We start from the raw sequence: 23,077 nt of genomic DNA, 5'->3' as shown, positions 1-23,077 counted from the left end.
CGTTGACATTCTAGATAGGACCACTCAGCCTTCATGTTTGTAAAGTGTATAGAGATGTCACTATTATATCCACAGGTGCTCAGCTGAAAACTACTTAAGGACTTAACAAATACGATGTACCATTGCAAATTGATGGAAGACAAGGTATTTTATCCTGAACGCGATTAATCACATTAACAAATCGTCTGTCCATAATATCACAAGTGTATTATTGCCTACAGCACGTTATACCGCAAAGTATCCGTCACGTTTTGACTGAATATCCCATCCTCCCGACACTAAATTTGGCCCCTAGCGTTTTAGCATGTAGATTTTGTGGGCAGATCTAATATTGAGTTTCGTTGTAAATTCAAAACATCAATATGTCTGGTAAAATATGATTTTTCATTGAGTGATGTTTGTGAGACCCTGCTTATCTATCAATTACTACTTTTTTGTTTTCTCTTACCGAACTTTAGTTTATATATAAGTATAATGATTATGGGACTCTTTTAGAAGAAAACCTAAATTGGTTGCCCATCGATCTAGGGCTATCAGCATTTCAAGTTTGGAAGGCCATCCTAATTAGGGCTTGGCTTCTGATGCTGGTTTGTTCCTGTTGACAATAGCTTTACGGTGCGTATCGGGGGCATTGTATTTTTGGTTTCTCAACCCAAATTCCAGCTTTGGGGGTTGGTGTAAGACTTGTTTATGGAAAACAAAATAACAATCGTCTTGACAGTCTTGGTCAGTTGACAATGACGTTTTTTGGCCGAAGTGCTTCTCGTGGCACCATTCTAAATCTCTGTTAGGTTAGTTGCCCAAGCTGATGGTTTGTCCATCAAACTCCAATTAACACCCTTTGTCTGACTGACGAACTCTGAAGAACCTTTTGGTTTTGTGGTCTCTCTTTTCAAGACAGTTATGGGTGTGTATCCGAAAGTAATTGTTGAAACTTCCATCAAACCCAGAAACATCACACAAAGACTCACACAACCTCAAGTATTGCATTACACAGCCAAAGCCTACCATTGTAGGATGTTGTTGTCATTTCACTTCCTGATTCACTGTCCCTGCAAACAAAACACAGCAATGAAAGTTGTTGCTTCTGAAGGGTACAGAATTATATATGCACAGGTTCATCTTTAAGCAAGTGTGTATGTGTGAGGCATTTCATTTTAATCGTAACATAAATGTTTTCCCTACTGATACAGCTTTAAGGGTTTGATCTAGTTCAATCCCTGTTTGGGCATCCTTTAAACCTTGCTTCAGTATTCTATCCGCCCAGCAGAATCACACTGCCGCCATCATTTTTCCCAAAGCTCTTCTGCTATCATCCATGTAAACTTTCTGCACCTAGCTGTTCCAAAAATACAAAACTCTTCATCAAGGTTCTACCCTATCTCTGAATATTCTTGTTGTTTAAGCACCATTCCTTATCCAACCTTCCATCTCATTCACCTTATATTTACTGCTCATTGATGCTAAAGCAGTACATTTTCCCTGTTTCCTCTGTAGAATATATATTTTACTTGTAATTGTGGAGACTTCTTAACCATGTGAAGATTGGCACTATTTGACTTCTTTTTATTAGTCCCCAGAACCACATTTTACGCATGCCTATAGACGCTATACAATATGTCTTTCAGCATTACTCCTTCATATTCTCTCTTTCAATCTTACATGTCAGCTTCCTGCCCTTAATCTACTCTTCTATTTCTGTTTTATAAACCTTGACCACACCAAACAACATTCTATCCCAACCTGCAGGTTTTACCGCCCTTCACATGCCAGATTCTCACACCAACACTTCCTCACCCAATTGACACAAAACAAATCCACACCTCTGCTCAAAAGAATTTGTAGTGTACCTCTTAGATTTTGCTTCTTCTGTGCCCTCATCCTCCTCTTCATCTGGATCAGAATCCTCCGAGCCTCGACCCTCTTCCTCTGAACATCCTAGCTCTTCTTTCCTCGGTCCAAGACAACTTTCCTTCTCACCCTCTGAAAGGTCCTTATCTACGTGAATGTCAGAGCTGTTTTCACTCTCTCGTTCATCAGAGGACTGGCATCTTTCATATTTTAGTGGTGGAGAGTGCCCCTCTTCCTCCAGGTTAAAAACTGTGTTCACAATAAAACCCCGCTCCCCATTAGCCATGTCCTCCTCCTCCTCAGAGTCAGCACTCTCTCCATCTTCTTCTGCACTGTCCTCTGCCTTCTGCTCCACTTCTTTTACAATCAAGAGCTCTACTCCATCACTGTTGTCTTCACTCTCTTCCTCACATTCCTCTTGATTCAGATCACTGTTTCTTCCCTTCTCCATGTCTACCTTGTCATCATCACTTCCTGCTTTCACAAGTAAAACCCCCTTTGCCTCTTCTAGCTCCATTACAACTTCTTTTTCCTCATTCTCTTCTTCCTCCTCTTCTTTCTTTCCTGATAGGGCTATCTTCTCTGGTTCTTCCTTCATAGTCTCATCTTCCTCCTCACTGTCTTCCCCCTTCCTTGTGTGCTTCTTTCCCTCCATTTCCTCCAGATTCAGTTCTGTCTCTTCACCCTCCTCTTTTGTCACCAATTTTGCATACACCTTTGCTTCTCTCTTCTCTACCTCCCCATTCCTCCCCAGTCTGGCTGCACTTCTTCCAGAAATATTCAGCACATTCTTTCCATTTTTTACATATTCTTCTTCCACTGGATGAGCATTTTCAAATAAACTCTTTTCTACCTGTAGTGGCATCTCCATCAGCTCTTTGTTACCAAGTCTACAGTCATCAGAAGAACTTGATGGTTCATCACTCTCACTAAGGCTACTTCTCCCACTCAAAACCATTTCCAGTGAGAATCTTTTGTTATCCTTCCCAATCTTCGAACCAACTATGGTGGTTCTTTCACCCACATCATGAAGATGGACATCTTTGATTTTCCCACAAACATTCCTCTGTTTTCTTTGGAGACACAATTTCCATCCATCAGCTGAGCTTTCTTCTTCATCCCGACTCTCTTCTTGTTGATGACATCTAGATAACCCTTCATTCACCGTGACTTCTGTTTCCACCACCAATGTCTGTTGTGACTTTGCATCTGGAAATGGTGATGAAGTTAAGCACCGGGCTACCTCTTTATCAGCCTTCCAAGCCTTGTCTCGATTTCTGTCTCTTGTGCCAGCCAATGCTTCCTCACTGTCATGTGGAGGGACCAGAGTATCTGAGCTGGACATCAAGTCATCATGTTCGGATTCCACTACTTCTGCACAGCTAGTGTCCTGCAGCTTCTCCTTCGAATGTTCTGAGTGAGTTTTAGCCCCACTGTATCCTTCAGAAAGAAGGAATTGTTCCTCTGCGTTGACTTCCTGAGATTCGAGTTGTATGCCATATTGGCCACAGGGCGTCATACTCTTCTGGCTTAAGCTTGCAGAGGGAGATTCTCTGGGGGTTGTGAAATCTGAAACTACCATCGGCTTCTCAGAAGCCAGTCTTGTCATGCCTCCTTCTTCATTGTACCGTCTCTTGTCGTCTTTGTAGCTTCTAGAGTTCAGCTGGCTGACTCTGGCTGGAGAGTCGGCACTATCACTGGGCAGTATTGGTACACTACAGCCATGTTTTGTTTCCTTCTGCCTCCTTGTCCTCTTCACTCTACATGAGATAGAAAACAGAGAACGAGCAGTGTATATCAAGGTGATTGTGCAATGAATAGTTGGAAAGCTAAGGGGCCAGATAAACCACATGGCACAGGGTCACTATCTCGCATGACAAACATCTATAATTACATCGGCTCACCCAGTATATCACAGTGTAACTCTAGGGAAGCATATTTGTGTTAAGATTATTAAATCTAGCTGTTACAGGGGTATAGCTTGGGGGCCAGATGGAAATGGAGCTCCATCTATGAGCTCCTACAGAGGATGATTGCCACTGGTAGAGAAACGCCTCCCCAGACACTGAAAACTCTCCCATTTGCAGATGGTGAGAAGAAGTGATTGCAGGGAGGGCAGCCATATAAAGTCAAAATTGCTGCTGAGATCGGCAAGAGCTCCGGGGGCCAACACCGGAGGTCATGACACAAAATGGCAGCCAGCCACTGGGAATGGAAGCTGGTTGGTTGTGGGCATGGGAAGCTGCGGGGACTGGGGATACTCCAGAACTGCCATAGGTCAGAGGGTGAAAACAAGTTGCCCCCTGCCCGACGAAGCAATATGAAATCTCTGCAGTGGTAAGTGACTCGTTGCCACATCAGGAACCCCCAATGCAAGGAAGCCTTGTGGACTGAATAAGAGAGGGCCTGCACACTCCTGAGGGCTAGGGGATTTTCAGCCTCCTCAGCCAGAAGCAGATACAGAGAAGGGCAGGCGCTGAGTGGACCACTCAATCAATCAATCAAGCATTTTTATTGTGCGGCTAAGAACATGTGCCTAAACACCAGCCATAACATACTCCTACTGGCGGTGCCCCTGGGGAAAAGACAGAAACACAACAATAATTCAAAATGTTTCATGACAAGGGCCAAAAGTGGCACAACCCAATAGAGTGGATAAATACACTATCAGAAATGGAATGAAAAGCAATGGTGGAGGCCATATGTAGAGCACGGTGCATGAGGAGGAGGGTAACCAAGATCCATCACTCAGAGAATTGATGCATGCCAGCAAAAAGAAATAGAACTGCCTTAGAAAAGATGTTTGACATAGTAACAGTGGACATTCTTCCTAAATGAGGCAGAAAAATTGTAAAATCGCAGAGAGAATGAACATAGTGGAGGTTACCTTGCATGAACATGCTGAATCCCTCAAAACACTCCATGATGTCCACAAACACAGAGACGAATCACTGACTGCATGCTAGAGCAGCGGAAGTAGATGGGAGATCCACGCACAAAACGTGTGGCTGGTGGGCATTACTGACAAGGCCGTGGGCATGGAGTAGAACGTTTTATTGAGGACTTTGTGGTCAACATTGTGAAGCCCAGAGACTTATCCACTCTACTCTGTGTTAGAAAGAGCGCGCTGGATGTCTTCGGCACCTGCCAAAACCTGGTGCAAGACCACAACTGATCGTATCCCGCAGTCTCAATTTTAAAGATTGTGACATAATCCTATGGGTGGCCCACTGACATGGTCCAATGAAGATTGAAAACCACACAATCATTGTCTTCCCGGACTGCACCCAAAAGGGAAAGGCCAAGCAGATATCTTTTGATTAAGATAGACTCGAACTCCAAATACGGAATCTGCATGATATGATGATCTTCGCAGCTAAACTGAGAATCCTAGATGGGAGGAGGTCCTGGTTTTTCTGCCCCTGGGATGAGGTGCAAGCGTTGCTGGAGAGATGGTGACCTCTGGAGAATAAAAGACAAAGGATACACAGAAGTCTCCGGGGGTGTAAAACAAGAGGAAACATCAGTAGCTGGAGGGGCGTCAGTGGAGATGGCCATGGGTGAATGACAGACTGGGCTCGTCTAACCCTGGCAAACCTTGAAACCTCAGTTTTGGAGGCAACCGACAGAGATGACAAGAGCTGGTACGGTCAGAGGCAGTAGACTTGTCATTGCTAGATGCCCAAAAAGACCAGGTGACATTTCTTCATTCAGGACAAGGGAGAAGAGACTGGTGTACAGGTGAATACAAGGAGGTTTGATGATGGGATTGGGTGGGTGACAGGCGCCTTCAGTATTGGTATAGCTGGTAGTTCCACACTTGCTATCTGAAGCAGTAAGGCAATAGAGAGGCAGGAGTTACATGTTGGGAGGTGGTGCGGTCAACACTACATGACACACATGGGTGGGAGGACAGTGGAAGCTATCTTGAGGACAAAACACTAACCCAGGTTTATGACTACATAGGAACTAAATAACACCTAAGGGCTAATACTCCCGCCCTCTGGCTGTTTACCCATGTGGGTGCTAGGCTGCAGTGAGAGGAGACTGCAATGGGGAGCAGCTCACAGTGGCCTCCTATTATTTTCCAGTTTGTTTACAGTCAATAATGTTGACAAAATTGGGAGACAGTCTGGCACGAATCTCAGGGCATGATTACTGATACAGAGGGCAACTTCAGTCTCACCATGTGGGGAGAGCTAGATAGAATCATTATAGAAAGTCCAAGACCTATATAGGCTAAATTATAGGGGCAGAAACATGTTGGCTTAGGGAGATGGTTTGAGTCATTGCTCTCATTTGGCATCTCATTGGTGTTTTTAGATATACCTGAGATCCCCAGTATTAAAGGTAATATACCTGGGTACCTTAGCTTTTTATTTTAGCTGGATCCCATTTGTCCAGTGGATTGTTTGTCTAAGAACTCCCTCCTCTGTTCTAGTCCTTCAGGAGGTTGGGTGTGCCCTGGTGGCACTGTATCACCAGGGTGGGGGAGGCTGCAGATGATGAAGCATGACACAAACTGTGTGAGTTTTCCTTTTCCAAAAGGTTGATCGTTCCACTCATTTGACAATATTCCTGTGGTGTCCAAATAGATTTTGGACTTTAATTCCCAGTTATGAAAATAAGTACACAAGGTACCATACCTTTATGTGTTGTAGGATTGCCCTCAGATACAGCTGTATAAGATGCAGGTGTGTCCACGGAGCTCGGGTCCTACTGGGAAGAGCTTCTCCCTCAGACAGGGGACATGGGGTATCATAAGCCACCCAAATACACTCTGCTGTATGATCAATAAAAGCAGGGCTTTAGGTTGTATGGGTCCTGATGGTGCTGGGTACTTGCAGTTTCAAAAACAGGGCATCAGAACGGTCTCTTATTGGGCTCTGTTTCAAGCCCTGGCCTTTTTACGCCCTGCCCTGGCAATACAGAGCAGCGAGGGCAGGTTTAACACTGATGGCTCACACTTGTAATCATGACTCGACTCGCACTTAGGCCCATATTTATAATTTTTTAGCACTGCATTTGTGTCATTTTTTTACGCAAAAGTGGCGCAAACTTACAAAATACAATTGTGTTTTGTAAGTTTGCGCCGATGTTGAGTCAAAAAGCGGCGCATATGCGGCGCTAAAAAAGTATAAATATGGGCCTTAATACTTCGGTCATTAATCTGCAGTCCGAAAATTAATGGTAAGAGGAGGGATGTTGTTTAAAGGGATCCCGGCCTGCTGTGCTCCTCTCTCTGCTGGATTCTAGCAGCAGGCCTAGAGTCACTTTTGAGCCTCTTGCAGCTGCCCTGCGTGAATTTGTGTTGGCCCGACCTCCCCTGCTACATGCCATGATGACCTTTGCTTTTCAGCTTTATGTGGTGGTGTTCAAAACCAAAAGGGAATCATCCCCTAGAGAGACGTAGCATTAGGGTAATGCGAGTCACCAGAGGCCTTTTTATGTAACTCTTTCACGAGCTTGCATTTCCCTTTATGTCACGCCTTTCCATCCTCCTGCGCACATGATATTTTTGGATCACAAATGCGGTTGCAGTTTAGCCTTAGGCTGATGAGAATCTGTGAATGTCTAACTCGCCAGATTTGAGCATAAGAAAACAAGTTAAGCAGGGCATGGGCAGGGATTATAGAAGCTTCACAGACTGTATTGTGATCTACCTGGCATCGAGGAGAGACCGTCTGAGGGCACTTAGGGGGTCATTCTGACCCTGGCAGTCATGGACCGCCAGGGCCAACGACCGCGGAAGCACCGCCAACAGGCTGGTGGTGCTTCCGGGGGCATTCTGACCGCGGCGGTAAAGCCGCAGTCAGAAAAGGGAAGCCGGCGGTTTCCCGCCGGCTTCCAGCTGCCCCAGGGAATCCTCCACGGCGGCGCTGCAAGCAGCGCCGCCATGGGGATTCCGACCCCCTTCCCGCCAGCCTGGTTCTGGCGGTTTTCACCGCCAGCCTGGTTCTGGCGGTTTTCACTGCCAGAACCTGGCTGGTGGGAACGGGTGTTGTGGGGCCCCTGGGGGCCCCTGCAGTGCCCATGCCACTGGCATGGGCACTGCAGGGGCCCCCTAACAGGGCCCCACATTGATTTTCGCGACTGCACCCGTCTCACACCAGCAACTCCGCCGGCTCCATTCGGAGCCGGCATCCTCGTTGCTGGTGCTTTCCCGCTGGGCGGGCGGGTGGCCTTTTGGCGGTCATCGCCCGCCCAGCGGGAAAGTCAGAATCACCGCGGCGGTCATTTGACCGCCCTGCGGTGTTCTGGCGGGGGAACTTTGGCGGGCGGCCTCCGCCGCCCGCCGAAGTTTGAATGACCCCCTTATTGTCACATGTCATGTTTATTTGTTCGTTGACTGGCACTGTCATTGTTCAAAGGTGCACTGGTAAGCTTAAGAGTGTGCCAGGCGCCAACACAACATACTCAATTGGGAAATGGAGGCTTGCTTTCAACACACAGCACACTGACGCATGCATGCAATCGCACATGATATTAACCCCTTCGCTGCCAGGCCTTTTCCACCTCAGGTGCCAGGCCTTTTTTGGGCTATTTGGAGCTTAGGCCCTCATAACTCTTTGTCCACATAAGCTACCCACGCCAAACTTGCGTCCTTTTTTCCCAACATTCTAGGGATTCTAGAAGTACCCAGAGTTTGTGGGTTCCCCTAAAGGAGACCAAGAAATTAGCCAAAATACAGCAACATTTTTGTTTTTTCAAAAAAATGGGATAAAAAGGGCTGAAGAAGAAGGCTTGTGGTTTTTTCCTGAAAATGGCATCAACAAAGGGTTTGCTGTGCTAAAATCACCAGCTTCTCAGCTTTCAGAAACAGGCAGACGTGAATCAGAAAACCCAATTTTTCAACACAATTTTGGCATTTTACTGGGACACACCCCATTTGTAACTATTTTTTGTGCTTTCAGCCTCCTTCCACTTAGTGACATTAATGGGTATGAACCCAATGCTGGATCTCAGACAGCTAAACATTTCTGAAAAATAGACAAAATTCAGAATTTAGCAAGGGGTAATTTGTGTAGATTCTACAAGATTTTCCTACAGCAAATACCAGCTAAAATAAAAAAATATTGAAACTGAGATTAAAAAAACAGCCATTTTTCTCCACATTTTACTCTGTAACTTTTTCCTGCAATGTCAGATTTTTTAAAGCAATATACCATTATGTCTGCTGGACTCTTCTGGTTGTGGGAATATACAGGGCTTGTAGGTTCATCAAGAACCCTAGGTTCCCAGAGCCAATAAATGAGCTGCGCCTTGGAATGGGTTTTCATCTATACTGGGTATACAGCAATTCTTTTGCTGAAATAAAAAGAGTGAAAAATAGGTATCAAGAAAACCTTTGTATTTCCAAAAGGGGAACAGGATAAGGTGTTGCGGAGCAGTGGTTATTTGCACATCTCTGAATCCCGGGGTGCCCATACTAGCATGTAATTACAGGGCATTTCTCAAATACACATCTTTTTTACACACTGTCTTACATTTGGAAGGAAACAATGTAGAGAAAGACAAGAGGCAATAACACTTGTTTTGCTATTCTGTGTTCCCCCAAGTCTCCAGACAAAAATGGTACCTCACTTGCATAGGTATTCCTAATGCTCGCGACAGAAAACGCAACATGGACACATCACATTTTTACATTGAAATGTGACGTGTTTTTTGCAGAGTGCCCAGCTGTAGATCTTGGCCTCTAGCTCAGCGGCACCTAGGGAAACCTACCAAACCTGTGCATTTTATTAAAACTAGACACCTAGGGGAATCCAGGATGGGGTGACTTGTGGGGCTCTCACCAGGTTCTGTTATCCAGAATCCTTTGCAGACCTCACAATTAGGCCAAACAAAACACTTTTTCCTCATATTTCGGTGACACAAAGTTCTGGAATCTGAGAGGAGCCACAAATTTCCTTCCACCCAGCGTTACCCCAAGTCTCCCGATAAAAATGGTACCTCACTTGTGTGGATAGGCCTAGTGCCTGTGACAGGAAATGCCCCAAACCACAACATGGACACATCACCTTTTCCCAAAGAAAACAGAGCTGTTTTTTGCAAAGTGCAAAGCTGTGGATTTTAGCCCATAGCTCAGCGGGCACCTAGGGAAACCTACCAAACCAGATCATTTTTTAAAACAAGACACCTAGGGGAATCCAGGATGGGGTGACTTGTGGGGCATCACTAGGTTCTGTTACCCAGAATCCTTTGCAAACCTCATAATTTGGCCAAAAAACACTTTTTCCTCACATTTTGGTGAAAGAAAGCTCTGGAATCTGAGAGGAGCCGCAAATTTCCTTCCACCCAGCGTTCCCCCAAGTGTCCCTATAAAAATGGTACCTCACTTGTCTGGGCAGCCCTAGTGCCCGCGAAAGGAAATGCCCCAAAACACTCTGTGGACACATCAAAATTAACAAATACAAAACTACCTGATTTTGCAGGGTGGGGGGCACCTACGTTCTTGGTCCTGGGCTCAGCAGCCATATAGGGAAACCTACTAAACCTAAACATTTCTGAAAACTAGACACCCAAGACAGTCCAGGGAGGTGTGAATTGCGTGGCTCCCCCAGTGTTTTCTTACCCAGAATCCTCAGGAAAATCACATTTTTCCCACATTTCTGTGTGGGATCATTGCACCGGGACAAATTTCCTACCACCCAATGTTCCCCTCAATCTTACGGTAAAAATGATAGTTCACTTGTGTAGGTGGGCCAAGAGCCTGTGACAAGGAAGAGGCCAAAACATGTTGAAATTGAGGGGGAACCAAAGCGGATCCAAAATGGCAGTTTGAAAAAAAAATACTTTTTAGGCTGACAAGTGGGGCAGAATTTTTATTGGTATAGATGCAACAATGCTGGGTGGTAGGAATTTTGTGGATTACTGCAGATTGCGGAAGGTTCCATCAGAAAATTGTGGGAAAAACGTGTGATTTCCAGTAAAATTGGAGGTTTGCAGGACATTGTGGGTAAGAAAAGGGTGCAGGTGCATGTGAAGCACACCTCCCCAGACTCACCCAGATGTTTAGTTTTCAGATGTATCTAGGTCTTGTGGATTTTTCTACATGGCAGCATCCCAAAGTCCAAAAAGTGCATAACTCACCATTCCAAGTGAGACAATTTTGAGAGTTAGCCAAGCTCTCATGGCCCAAATATAAAACCAAAACCTCAAATAAACAAATGTCCTCTTGCTTGCCGTGGGATAAGATGTTTTAGTGTGTAGGGGAGAGCTGAAAGACTGTAACCCCCTTCAGTTGGGGTGGGGGCATAACCATGCCCATGCTGGTTGGTAGGCACTATTCCACTATTTTCTTTTTCTTTAATTCCCTGGCATCTGGCAGGCTTTCTAAACCCCTGCCCCTGGGGAGTGGATCAGGGGTAATTGCCCAATCTGCCCACCGGTGTAAAGAACAACTTTGTCCACATTTATCCCCACCCATTTTTCTTTAAAAAAAAATCTTCACTGGTGTCTGGTGGAGTTTCTGCCCCCCTGAGGGCCAGATGAGCCTTACCAAAATACGCCAATCTGCCCCCTTAATATAGTGCCCCCCAGGGGAGCGACTCTTGCCTAAGTGGTCGCCCCCCTCGCATGAAATTGGTGCAAAAAAAATCCCTGGTGGCCAGTGGTTTCTGCCATAGGCCGATCTATCCTCAAGGGGGGCAGAAATGGGCTAAAAACAATTTGCCCCCCAGGGGAGCGACCCTTGCCTAAGGGGTTGCTACCCTTATCAATGTAAACATATTTTAAAAAATCCCTGGTGTCTAGTGGCTTCTGCCCCCAGGGGCAGATCGGCCTCATCAATACAGGCTGATCTTCCCCCAGGGGGGCAGATTAGGCCTAGTAGAATTATTGCCCCTGGAGAGCGACCCTTGCCTAAGGGGTTGCTCCCCTTATGATACAACATACAAAAAACAAAACAATCCCTGGTGTCCAGTGGATTCTGCCCCCCCGGGGGCATTCGGCCTAATGAATATAGGCCGATCTGCCCCCGGGGGGGCAGAAAAGGCCTAAAAATAATCCCCCCCCCCCCGGGAGCGGCCCTTGTCCTGACTGCCGCAGCCATGGACATATCCAATATGTCTTCAGAGGGCAAGGGGTTAATTAAATATCAGAATTAAAGGCATTACACAGCTGGCTAAGTTTCCCCTGGGATGCCCCTTGTCTTCTGCAGGCATGTACAGGGGGCGATGGGTACTCTGAAAGCTCTTTGGTCAAGATCAGAATGCAAATGTAAACCATGCAACAAACATGATGTTTGAACTTAATAATTCATAAAAATATAGTTCCTTTCTAACACCAAGTAGGTCTCTTCGAAAGGCTGCCATGCTACAGCCATTTAACCTCTGTAGTCTGTGTCATTTGTTAGCACGTCTGACCTTAAAAAGTAAACTTACAAGGGGGCGCGAATAGGTTGATGAAACCTTTGACTGGTAGTTAAGATGATCCCACCATATCTACAGTACATGTAGATCAATAATCAATCAGTAACATTAATAATTAATGATAATCAATAGCATTATTAATCTAGGGAGTCAGTAATTGTCACACACCATGTCCTTTCAGTCATAAATACCCACACCTTTTCGTAAAAGTCAAAATATTTATTTACCTATATTAACAATACTAAGGTCACATAAGTCAATCTTAAAATTGAATGATAAACATACAGAAACAACACTGGCTGCCCAAAGCGCCGGAAGAAACGCAATCATAATCGAAGCTTGAACTACTACACATTCTAAGGTTACAGTGAAACTTATAACAAGAATATTTGTGCAAATGCCAACAAATGCATTTATATTCAGCCAAGAAAAGACATCAAACGTTATTCCCTATAAGACTTTCATTAGTGAGAATCCTTAAATAACATCAGATTAGCATCAGCATGTTGGGATTCATGCAAAACAGTTTAGTAAAAAAACTTTGGAAAACATCTAACTATGTCTTCATCAAATCAGTGCAGGTGGTACCTAGAAAGAAAAAGCAAATAGGCATAACAAACACATGGGTACAAGTATACCTCTCCTCAATTGGATCAGCAAGCTAAGATAGTCTTCGTCATCAGGACACCAGTTTGGTCAGCAAGGCATTAGGATTCAGCATTAAGGTTCAGAAAAGGCAAAGTCTTTAAGCAACCTGGAAAAATAGAGGTAAACCCTCAAAAAGAATAGAGAGAATGGCGAACTCTCCTCTACGTCCAATCCTGTTAAGTTAGATTCCCTAAAACTATTTCCCAAGTCCCTATTGGCCAAGGGATCGCATGTTCACACTTTGTCCACATAAAACTAAAATTCAAAATCTATGAATTCTAAAACTACTCCGTTCTCATGTCGCTGATTGGCTTCTCCTGCGATGTTATCATCATCGGGCTCGTCGGGTAACAATAGTGTTGCAGCTTACACTGCAGTCAGTGTCTTCATTGTTCTTCTCCTGAGAAAGTCAGTCTTACACAGTTTACACTCAAAATGTTACATTTACCAAAAACAGCATCTTCTAGCAGTCGGTTCTTGTGAGAAAGACCTTCAGCTACAAGCACATTTACAATATACAATGGAAAATCACAGTTTAACTCTCTAGGACAGCCATTTTATAAATGTTAAGAAATACAGCTTGACATGAGGCCGGGCAACTAGCCAAGACCTCCGCTAAGTTAAGGCCTACACTTAATAAAGCTAATCCGTGATACATAACTCTTAATATGACATATTACTACATTAATCTAACACATATTCAACATTTCATATTAATAAACTATTAATAGGTATACTGAGTGAACATAGGCGGCCACTTATCGTGATCACATTTTCAAATACATGCATTAATTTTCTACGTTATTGCTTTTTCTACACAAATCCATTACTCATAATACAAGAACATTAATTAATAATTTTTATTAAAACACCTGCGCTAGCACGTTCTTTGCCTCCATTCTGTCTCGGTGCTGCCACTTGTCGAATAAAGGAGAGTGTCTTCCATTGGTGCAGCAGGTGCAGTGGCACTGGGCCCACGGGCCTGAGGGGTTGACAGAACCGTAATTATTACTGGATTTCGCAGGCTAAACATTAGCCTGGGCGCCCATGTCCTTCTGTGCACTAGGAACACACTGCCTACACCACTATGGTTTTCAACATGCTCATTTGTGTCTCTAGTCTGGCAGTGCTGTTCGCAGGTCTCATGTAACTTTTTACTATTTTATTATCCCGTATTGAATGCGGATTCATGAATTTCTTAAGCACGTGATTCTAGTTCTCATGATTTAGGCCATGCCCCTAAATGTTTTGGCAACGCCCCCTTAACAGATATATTACGCCTCTTTTAGAGTGTCCCAATTTTTTCACCCCACTTAAAACCCTTACTAGAAGACATTGGGGGTCATTCCGACCCCGGCGGTCAAGGACCGCCGGGGCCGGGGATGCGGGAGCACCGCCAACAGGCTGGCGGTGCCCCGCAGGGCATTCTGACCGCGGCGGTTTGGCCACGGTCAGAAGAGGAAAACCGGCGGTCTCCCGCCGGTTTCCCGCTGCCCTGGGGAATCCCCCATGGCGGCGCAGCTTGCTGCGCCGCCATGGGGGATTCCGACCCCCTCACCGCCATCCTGTTCCTGGCGGCTCCGACCGCCAGGAACAGGATGGCGGTGAGGGGTGTCGTGGGGCCCCTGGGGGCCCCTGCAGTGCCCATGCCAATGGCATGGGCACTGCAGGGGCCCCCGTAAGAGGGCCCCACTTTGTAGTTCAGTGTCTGCTTTGCAGACACTGAAATACGCGACGGGTGCCACTGCACCCGTCGCACATACCCACTCCGCCGGCTCCATTCGGAGCCGGCTTCCTCGTGGGGAGGGGTTTCCCGCTGGGCTGGCGGGCGGCCTTCTGGCAGTCGCCCGCCAGCCCAGCGGGAAAGCCAGAATGGCCTCCGCGGTCTTTCGACCGCGGAGCGGCCATTTGGCGGCTCCCTCCAGGCAGGCGGCGACCGCCGCCCGCCGGGGTCAGAATGACCCCCATTGTCTGGCTGCGGGGAGTGAGTAGGCTTCAGGGCTAGGGCGACCAAACATCCAGGATTTTCCCGGACAGTTTTTCAATGACTGCTCTGGCGTCCCCACACTTGTTGTAAAAACAAATAAATGCCCCAGTTTTGAGAGAAGGTCAGCTGAGCATGCACATTTATCACTGTGCTCTTAAGGCTCATGTTTAAACCGGCCCTCACATGGCACCAAGGACAGAGATGTGTTTAAAAGATGCTCCTACTGTTCTGCCTGACTTAATTCAGGCGGCACAGCAAGATTTATTGAGGGGTTAATCAACCCCTGCAGAGCCCGTCACCTGAGACCAGATTCACACAGACCCCCATGCAACACATGGCAGCGTGGACGAGGAAGACTTTAATTTTCGTGCTACAGAGGTGTTTTTTTCTGTAGCATGAAAATTAAAGACTTCCTTGGCCATATATATATATATATATATATATATATATATATATATATATATATATATATATGTGTGTGTATATATATATATATATATATATATATATATATATACATGTATAAATTGATATGGAATAGGACTAAGGCACTCATTATGACATTGGCAGTAAATCTCACTTACTGCCACGCTGACTGCCACCAACTTACTGCCGTGGCAGATATCCGTTCACCATATTATGACACACACACACCAATTTGTCAGTATTCAGCCACGGACACTAATCCGCCAGACCAAAGGTCATTGATAAACTGGCAGCATCAAAATCCACTCCGTTACGCCAACAGAACAACGCCCACCACATTATGACCCATGAATCACCACAGCGGACAATCAACCATTGGCGGTCATACCGCTGAACTCAAAATGGACACACACAAACAAAACAAAACCACATTGGACAATTCAAACAACACACATCTGACACCCATACACACACCACACCCACACACCCACACCACTGTACAACACACACCCACATTACACACAACCCTTTACCATTAGAAACAATTGCCAGCAGAGAGACATCAAGACCACAGACATAACCAGAGCCACACACTATACACACCTATACACCACTCACGCACCCCCATCACACACCCTAATACTTTACCCAACACACCCTCACCTACACACCTCACACAACACACATGGCACCACAAAGACACCCCCACTTCACAGCCATCAGGGTAGAGCCACAGCTATTTGGAGCACAGATGCAGCAGATATCGATAGTTATGGAGATGGAGCTATAGCGGAGAATCGTGGACAGGGTCAACGTCATGGGACAGCATCCAGGAACTAGGGATGACATCAGGAAGAGGTGGAAGGACCTATGGGGGAAGGTACGTTTCATTGCAGCAAGACACCAACTCACTGTACAGAGGACTGGGGGTGGACCCCCACCTTCTCCCCCACAACTAACACCATGGGAGGTGCAAGTCTTGGCAATCCTGCATCCTGAGGGCATGGCCAGAGTAGAAGGAGGACTGGACTCTGGTAAGTCAACTCTCTACTACTATTACCCCCTACCTGCATGCCATCACATACCCCCACCCTCACCCTCAAACCCATCACTCCACCACCTCCCACACGCCTCACCATCACATCTCATTTATCCCAATGACAAGCCCTGCATGCTCTACCAATGCATGGACACCAATCACAGCCCTAGAGCATACACACCATAGAGAACTAATAATCCCACCATACACCAACAAACACAAGTGAAAGCTGCCAGGGCAAATGAAACCAAAGAGGGCAAGCCACGGATGCACAATATGTCAGACACAGAAACCATAACACATCATTTACATCCCCACAGGTATCCCAGCCAATGTCAGCGGAGAGGAGGTGCCAGCAATATCCAGTCCCCCAACTGAAGAGGCCCACAGTGATGACAGCAACTCTGGTCTTCAGGATCTCAGGGACCACTGGACAGCCGGTTACCCAGGCCCAGTCACACACCACCACAGAGCCTCCCCCATCAGGAAACACCACAACAGCACCCTCCCAGCATACCCACATCTCTGTCCCCAGGACACGTCAATCAGCAGTATGTCCACCTCTACAGGGACCCCAGGCCACACCACGCACCCAAGACAATCAGGGTCCTGGGGTCAGTAGGAGTGAGCACACGGTTCAGGGGACAGAGGCACAGGCCAACAGGGAAACTGAAAGGACTGTTGTGAACTGGGGGAGGACAGGTCCAGGGATCCGACTCACCAAGAGGCACTTGCAGAGATCACGGGAGCCTACCAACATTCTCGGGACATGATGGGCCAGATCCTGGACAATGTGCAGGAGAACAGGCGGCTGCAGGAGGGACAGTACCAGGGGATCAGGGAGGACTTGCAGGCCATCAACAACACCCTGATATCCATTGCAGGGATGCTGGCAGACATGGCCAACATTATGAGGGAGGCAGTCACCCAACAGCGGGCCTCTGCCACTAGCCAGACATCTAAACAACCTTCCACCTCTGCTGCCATAAGTGGACAGGAGGCCCCGCCACAGAACTCACAGGCCACCAGCACCCCTCCCTCTGAAGAAGGAGAGCAAACCGTGCAAACTTCCCTGCAATCCAGACAGAAGCCAGAGATACTTGCCAAGACCCCGCCAGGAAATGAGACTCTCCTGATTGTCACCCTTGTGTCCCACTCTGTCACCCAGTCTACCTTGAACTGCCATAGCGTCCCTTCCTATGTCCCCTTGGACAATGCACCTAAGCTACAAACAGACTGGAACAATACCCTGGACTTTCCTCCATCATCACCCCATACCATTGCACTTGCCCCTCTATATTTTAACACTTCAATAAACACCCTTGGAAAAAACGAAGTTTGGAGTATGTCATAATTTTCAATTATGTATTCATTGAAACAGGTACAATCATTGCAAGTCAACTGTACTGAAAATGAGCATAGATTAATGACCTGTAGCTGGCTGCAGTGATAACACCAGGTTATAAGTGAGGTCACCGACTTCTGCAAAAATAATTGCCAGAGGGAACAGAAAGTGGCCATGGAGGTGGGAAATATGAGCATGCGAGTGCCACACAAATTCAAACAAATGTAATTGAAAGGTGAAGTAACAGTGTCCTACGTGTGTGTCATTGGAAGTTTTGTCTGATCACTGATGTTCTTTTGTCCTCATCCTCTGCCTCCTCATCCTCACTGTCCACAGGGTCCACTGCTGGCACATGGGCATCTCCAGCCTCTTCCTCCTCCAGAAAAGGCACTTGGCATCTAAGGGCCAGGTTGTGCAACATGCAGCATGCCACTACTATCTGGCAGACCTTCTTGGGTGAGGAGCACAGGGATAACCACCTGATAGATGGAGGCACCAAAACCTGGCCTTCAGGAGGCCAAAGGTTCTTTCAATTATCCTTCTGGTTCACCCATGTGCCTCATTATAACGTTCTTCTGCCCTTGTCCTGGCATTCCTCACAGGGGTCAGCAGCCATGATAGGTTTGGGTAACCAGAGTCACCTGCAAATATTGAGGGACAACATTTAGCCACCACTATCCCAAATGGCCCACACCATACACATACACCAACATATACTCGGTGGGAACAAGGGCTCACATATTTAGCCACACACTGTGCCTCTGTAGTTGGCCCATCACATTTGGGATGCTGCTATTCCTCTGGACAAAGGCATCATGCACCAACTCAGGATACTTAGCATTAACGTGGGAGATGTACTGGTCTGCCAAGCACACCATCTGTACATTCATAGAGTGCAAACTCTTACGATTTCTGAACACCTGTTCATTCTGATGGGGGGCACAAATGCAATATGTGTTCCATCAATCACCCCAATTATGTTGGGGATTTGTCCATTGCATAAAACTCGGCCTTCACTGTCGCCAAATATTCAACCTGGGGAAATAAAGTGTAGCTGCACATGTGTTTAATCAGGGAATTGGCTATGACATTCCTGCTGCCAAGCCCACTGTCACTCAGTGTAGGAGGCTGGCCTGGCTTGTAGTGGGTACCAAGGAGTACTTACACCCTGTACCAGGTCCAGTTATCCCTTATCAGTGTAGAAGAGGTGTTTCTAGCAGCTTAGTCTGATAGAAGGTAGCTATAGCAGAGCAGCTTAGGCTGAACTAGGAGACATGCAAAGCTCCTACTATACCACTGGTGTCATATGCACAATATCATAAGAAAACACAATACACAGATATACTAAAAATAAAGGTACTTTATTTTTATGACAATATGCCAAACGTATCTCAGTGAGTACCCTCAGTATGAGGATGCCAAATATACACAAGATATATGTACACAATACCAAAAATATGCAGTAATAGCAAAAGGAAGTAATGCAAACAATGTAAAGTTACAGTAGATTGCAATAGGAGCACATAGGTATAGGGGCAACACAAACCATATACTCCAAAAGTGGAATGCGAACCACGAATGGACCCCAGACCTATGTGAGCTTGTAGAGGGTCGCTGGGACTGTAAGAAAACAGTGAGGGTTAGAAAAATGGCCCACCCCAAGACCCTGAAAAGTAGGTGTAAAGAGCACCTATATTCCCCAGAGAACACAGAAGTCGTGATAGGGGGATTCTGCAAGGAAGACCAACACCAGTAATGCAACCAAAGTGGATTTCCGGATGGGAGTACCTGTGGAACAAAGGGACCAAGTCCAAGAGGCGCGACAAAGCCGAGAGTGGACAGATGCCCATGAAATGCCAGCTGAGGGTGCAAAGAAGCTGCCACCGGATGGTAGAAGCTGTGGATTCTGCAAGAACGAAGAGGACTAGGAACTTACCCTTTGAAGGATGGATGTCCCACGTCGTAAAAAAGCTTGCAGAGGTGTTCCCACGCAGAAAGACCACAAACAAGCCTTGCTAGCTGCAAGGGTTGCGGTTTGGGTTTTTGGATGCTGCTGTGGCCCAGGAGGGACCAGGATGTCGCCACTTGGATGAGGAGACGGAGGGGGCACCCAGCAAGTCAGGGAGCCCTCACAGAAGCAGGCAGCACCCGCAGAAGAACCAGAAAAGGCACTTGGAAGAGGAGTGAACCGGAGCTCACCCGAAGACACAAAAGGGAGTCCCACAACGCCGGAGGACAACTCAGGAGGTTGTGCACTGCAGGTTAGAGTGTCGGGGACCCAGGCTTGGCTGTGCACAAAGGAAATCCTGGAAGAGTGCACAGGAGCCGGAGCAGCTGCAAATCACGTAGTACCCAGCAATGCAGTCTAGCGTGGGAAGGCACGAACTTACCTCCACCAAACTTGGACTGAAGAGTCACTGGACTGTGGGAGTCACTTGGACAGGGTTGCTGAGTTCCAGGGACCACGCTTGTTGTGCTGAGAGGGGACCCAGAGGACTGGTGATGCAGTCTTTTGTTGCCTGCGGTTGCAGGGGAGGATTCCGTCGTCCCACGGGAGATTTCTTCAGAGCTCCTGGGGCAAGAAGGAGGCAGGCTACCCCCAGAGCATGCACCACCAGGAAACAGGCGAGAAAGCGGCAGGATCAGCGATACAAGGTTGCAATAGTCGTCTTTGCTACTTTGTTGCGTTTTTGCAGGCGTCCTGAGCAGTCAGCGGTCGATCCTTTGGCAGAAGGTGAAGAGAGAGATGCAGAGGAACTCTGATGAGCTCTTGCATTCGTTATCTAAAGAATTCCCCAAAGCAGAGACCCTAAATAGCCAGAAAAGGAGGTTTGGCTACCTAGGAAGGAGGATAGGCTAGCAACACAGGTAAGAGCCTATCAGAAGGAGTCTCTGACGTCACCTGCTGGCACTGGCCACTCAGAGCAGTCCAGCGTGCCAGCAACATCTCTGTTTCAAAGATGGCAGAGGTCTGGAGCACACTGGAGAAGCTCTGGGCACCTCCCCTGGGTGGTGCAGGTCAGGGGAGTGGTCACTCCCATTTCCTTTGTCCAGTTTCACGCCAGAGCAGGGCTGGGTGATCCCTGAACCGGTGTAGACTGGCTTATGCAAAGATGGGCACCATCTGTGCCCATCAAAGCATTTCCAGAGGCTGGGGGAGGCTACTCCTCCCCAGCCCTTCACACCTATTTCCAAAGGGAGATGGTGTACCACCCTCTCTCAGAGGAAATCCTTTGTTCTGCCTTCCTGGGCTGGGGCTTCCCAGACCCCAGGAGGGCAGAATCCTGTCTGAGGGGTTGGCAGCAGCAGCAGCTGCAGTGAAACCCCGGCAAAAGGCAGTTTGGCAGTACCCGGGTCTGTGCTAGAGACTCGGCAGATCATGGAATTGTCTCCCCAGTGCCAGAATGGCATTGGGGTGACAATTCTATGATCTTAGACATGTTACATGGCCATGTTCAGAGTTACCATTGTGACGCTATACATAGGTCCCATAGGGATCTCCGGGAACCCCAATACCCTGCATACCTCAGTACCATATACTAGGGAATTATAAGGGTGTTCCAGTATGCCAATGTGAATTGGTGAAATTGGTCACTAGCCTGTTAGTGACAATTTAGAAACCAGAGAGAGCATAACCACTGAGGTTCTGGTTAGCAGAGATTCAGTGAGACAGTTAGTCATCACACAGGGAACACATACAGGGCACACTTATGAGCACTGGGGCCCTGACTGGCAGGGTCCCAGTGACACATACACTTAAACAACATATATACAGTGAAATATGGGGGTAACATGCCAGGCAAGATGGTACTTTCCTACACTCGGAAAGAACCAGTTGCCAGAAAATAGAGAACTGATAGCCCTTACACAAGAGGGGGATCCCAGTGGGATGACGGATAGCGGATATCAGGTCAGGCTCCAATTGGGCACACAGCTCTGTGATTGTGGCCCTGTCCAGTCTATAGGTGAAGATAATGTGCCTGTCCTCCATTGTTGCCAAGTCCACCAGGGGTCTGTACACAGGGGTATGTCTTCATCTCCTATTCATCCGCAGCAGTAGGAATCTATGGGGCAAAAGAGTGAGAGCCGGTGACAAACTGAACAATGGAGCTACAACAGAACTTTGCATGCTGTTAACATGTAATGGTAAGTGTGATATGTCTTGTATGTCCTAATTACACGAGTGATGCAGCAATTTTCCAGGGCCTGCCCCCCCTGAAATGGCATCCGCCTGTCCTGTGTGGAGGTACAGGTGGAAGTGAGGTAATTCCGCTGACGTTGTGTGCCATTGCGGGAGGCGGTCGGGAACCGCCGTGCAATTCCTCATTGGTTAACATTGGGCCCTATGGGTTACAGTGGCCAATGGTGATCTACACCGTCGGTGCCAGTATGCACCGCCGCGTACGTGACCGCCATTTTCTATCTGATCCCTCACTTGCTACCTGATCTTCAACAGGAGAAGACCTACACTGAATGTGCTGCTGTGACCTGTGTCTGGAACCTACCATGGCCAGTGTGACTGGGGAAAGGGCCCCAGCCTTCACTTCGGAGGAGTTAGAGAGACTGGTGGATGGGGACCTACCCCAGTGCGGACTGCTGTATGGGCCTCCAGACCAACAGTTGAGTACACTGTGGGCACGATGCATGTGGCATGAATGTATGGAGTGATGTGTGTGAATGCCTCGTGGAAAGGGGGGTGGTGGATGTCCTCTGGGCGGCGTATAGGTTGTGTGCTTGGCCTTGTGTGTATAAATGGTGATGTGAAGGGGTATGGTGGGCCATAAGTGTAACAGGCAGGACTGTTTGTCTAAATCTATTTCCCTGTGTGTATTGCCTCTGCGGGTCAGTGCCCATCAAAAGAAGGGTATATGGTGTGCCATTGCCAAGGAGGTGCGGATCCTGGGGGTCTATGGCAGGCAGAGCACCCACTGTCGCAAACGGTGAGGGGACCTGAGACGCTGGGCACGGAAGACGGTGGAGGCCCAGCTGGAGATGGCCTACCAAACGAGGAAGGGGTGCCCGTCGAACCCTGACCCCCCTGATTGCCCGCATACTGGCAGTGGCCTATCCTGAGCTGGATGGGCGCTTGAGGGCATCACAGCAGCCACAAGGGGGTGAATACAGTGCCCTGCTGCCCTGAGTGAGGAGGTTATTGACCTCCTGAGATCCATCTCTGTGGGGCAGTCAACCATTGTGAATGCCATCCAGGGGATGGCAGCCCAGATGCAAAAGACTAATGCATTCCTGGAGGGCATTCACACTGGATTGGTGGACCAACAGAGATTAATCCAGGCTCTGGCCTCTTCTCTGATAGCAGCCTTTGTCCCTGTTTCTACCCTCCCCCTCCAACTTCCTCTTACCAGTCCCATTCCTCTCAACCCCAACCCATCCCAAGCACACAGCCAGAT

At 47.4% G+C, this 23,077-nt stretch overlaps 1 protein-coding gene across 2 annotated transcripts in view; it reads right to left on the bottom strand.

Annotated features, from left to right (window-relative positions):
- Positions 1 to 23,077, bottom strand: part of LOC138259941 (glutamic acid-rich protein-like) — a 130,835-nt gene that overhangs the window by 78,420 nt on the left and 29,338 nt on the right. For both annotated transcript variants that reach the window (XM_069207936.1, XM_069207937.1), the window contains exons 3-4: positions 1,851 to 3,611; positions 1,009 to 1,052 (exon numbers count right to left, since the gene is read on the bottom strand). In XM_069207936.1, the coding sequence (XP_069064037.1) occupies positions 1,009 to 1,052; positions 1,851 to 3,611 (1,805 nt within the window). The remainder of the gene's footprint in view (positions 1 to 1,008; positions 1,053 to 1,850; positions 3,612 to 23,077) is intronic.

This window comes from Pleurodeles waltl, chromosome 9 (assembly GCF_031143425.1).
Source record: "Pleurodeles waltl isolate 20211129_DDA chromosome 9, aPleWal1.hap1.20221129, whole genome shotgun sequence".
Taxonomy (NCBI): Eukaryota; Metazoa; Chordata; class Amphibia; order Caudata; family Salamandridae; genus Pleurodeles; species Pleurodeles waltl.
The sequence above is the reverse complement of the archived record's forward strand: the minus strand, read 5'-3'. Positions and strand labels throughout refer to the sequence as shown.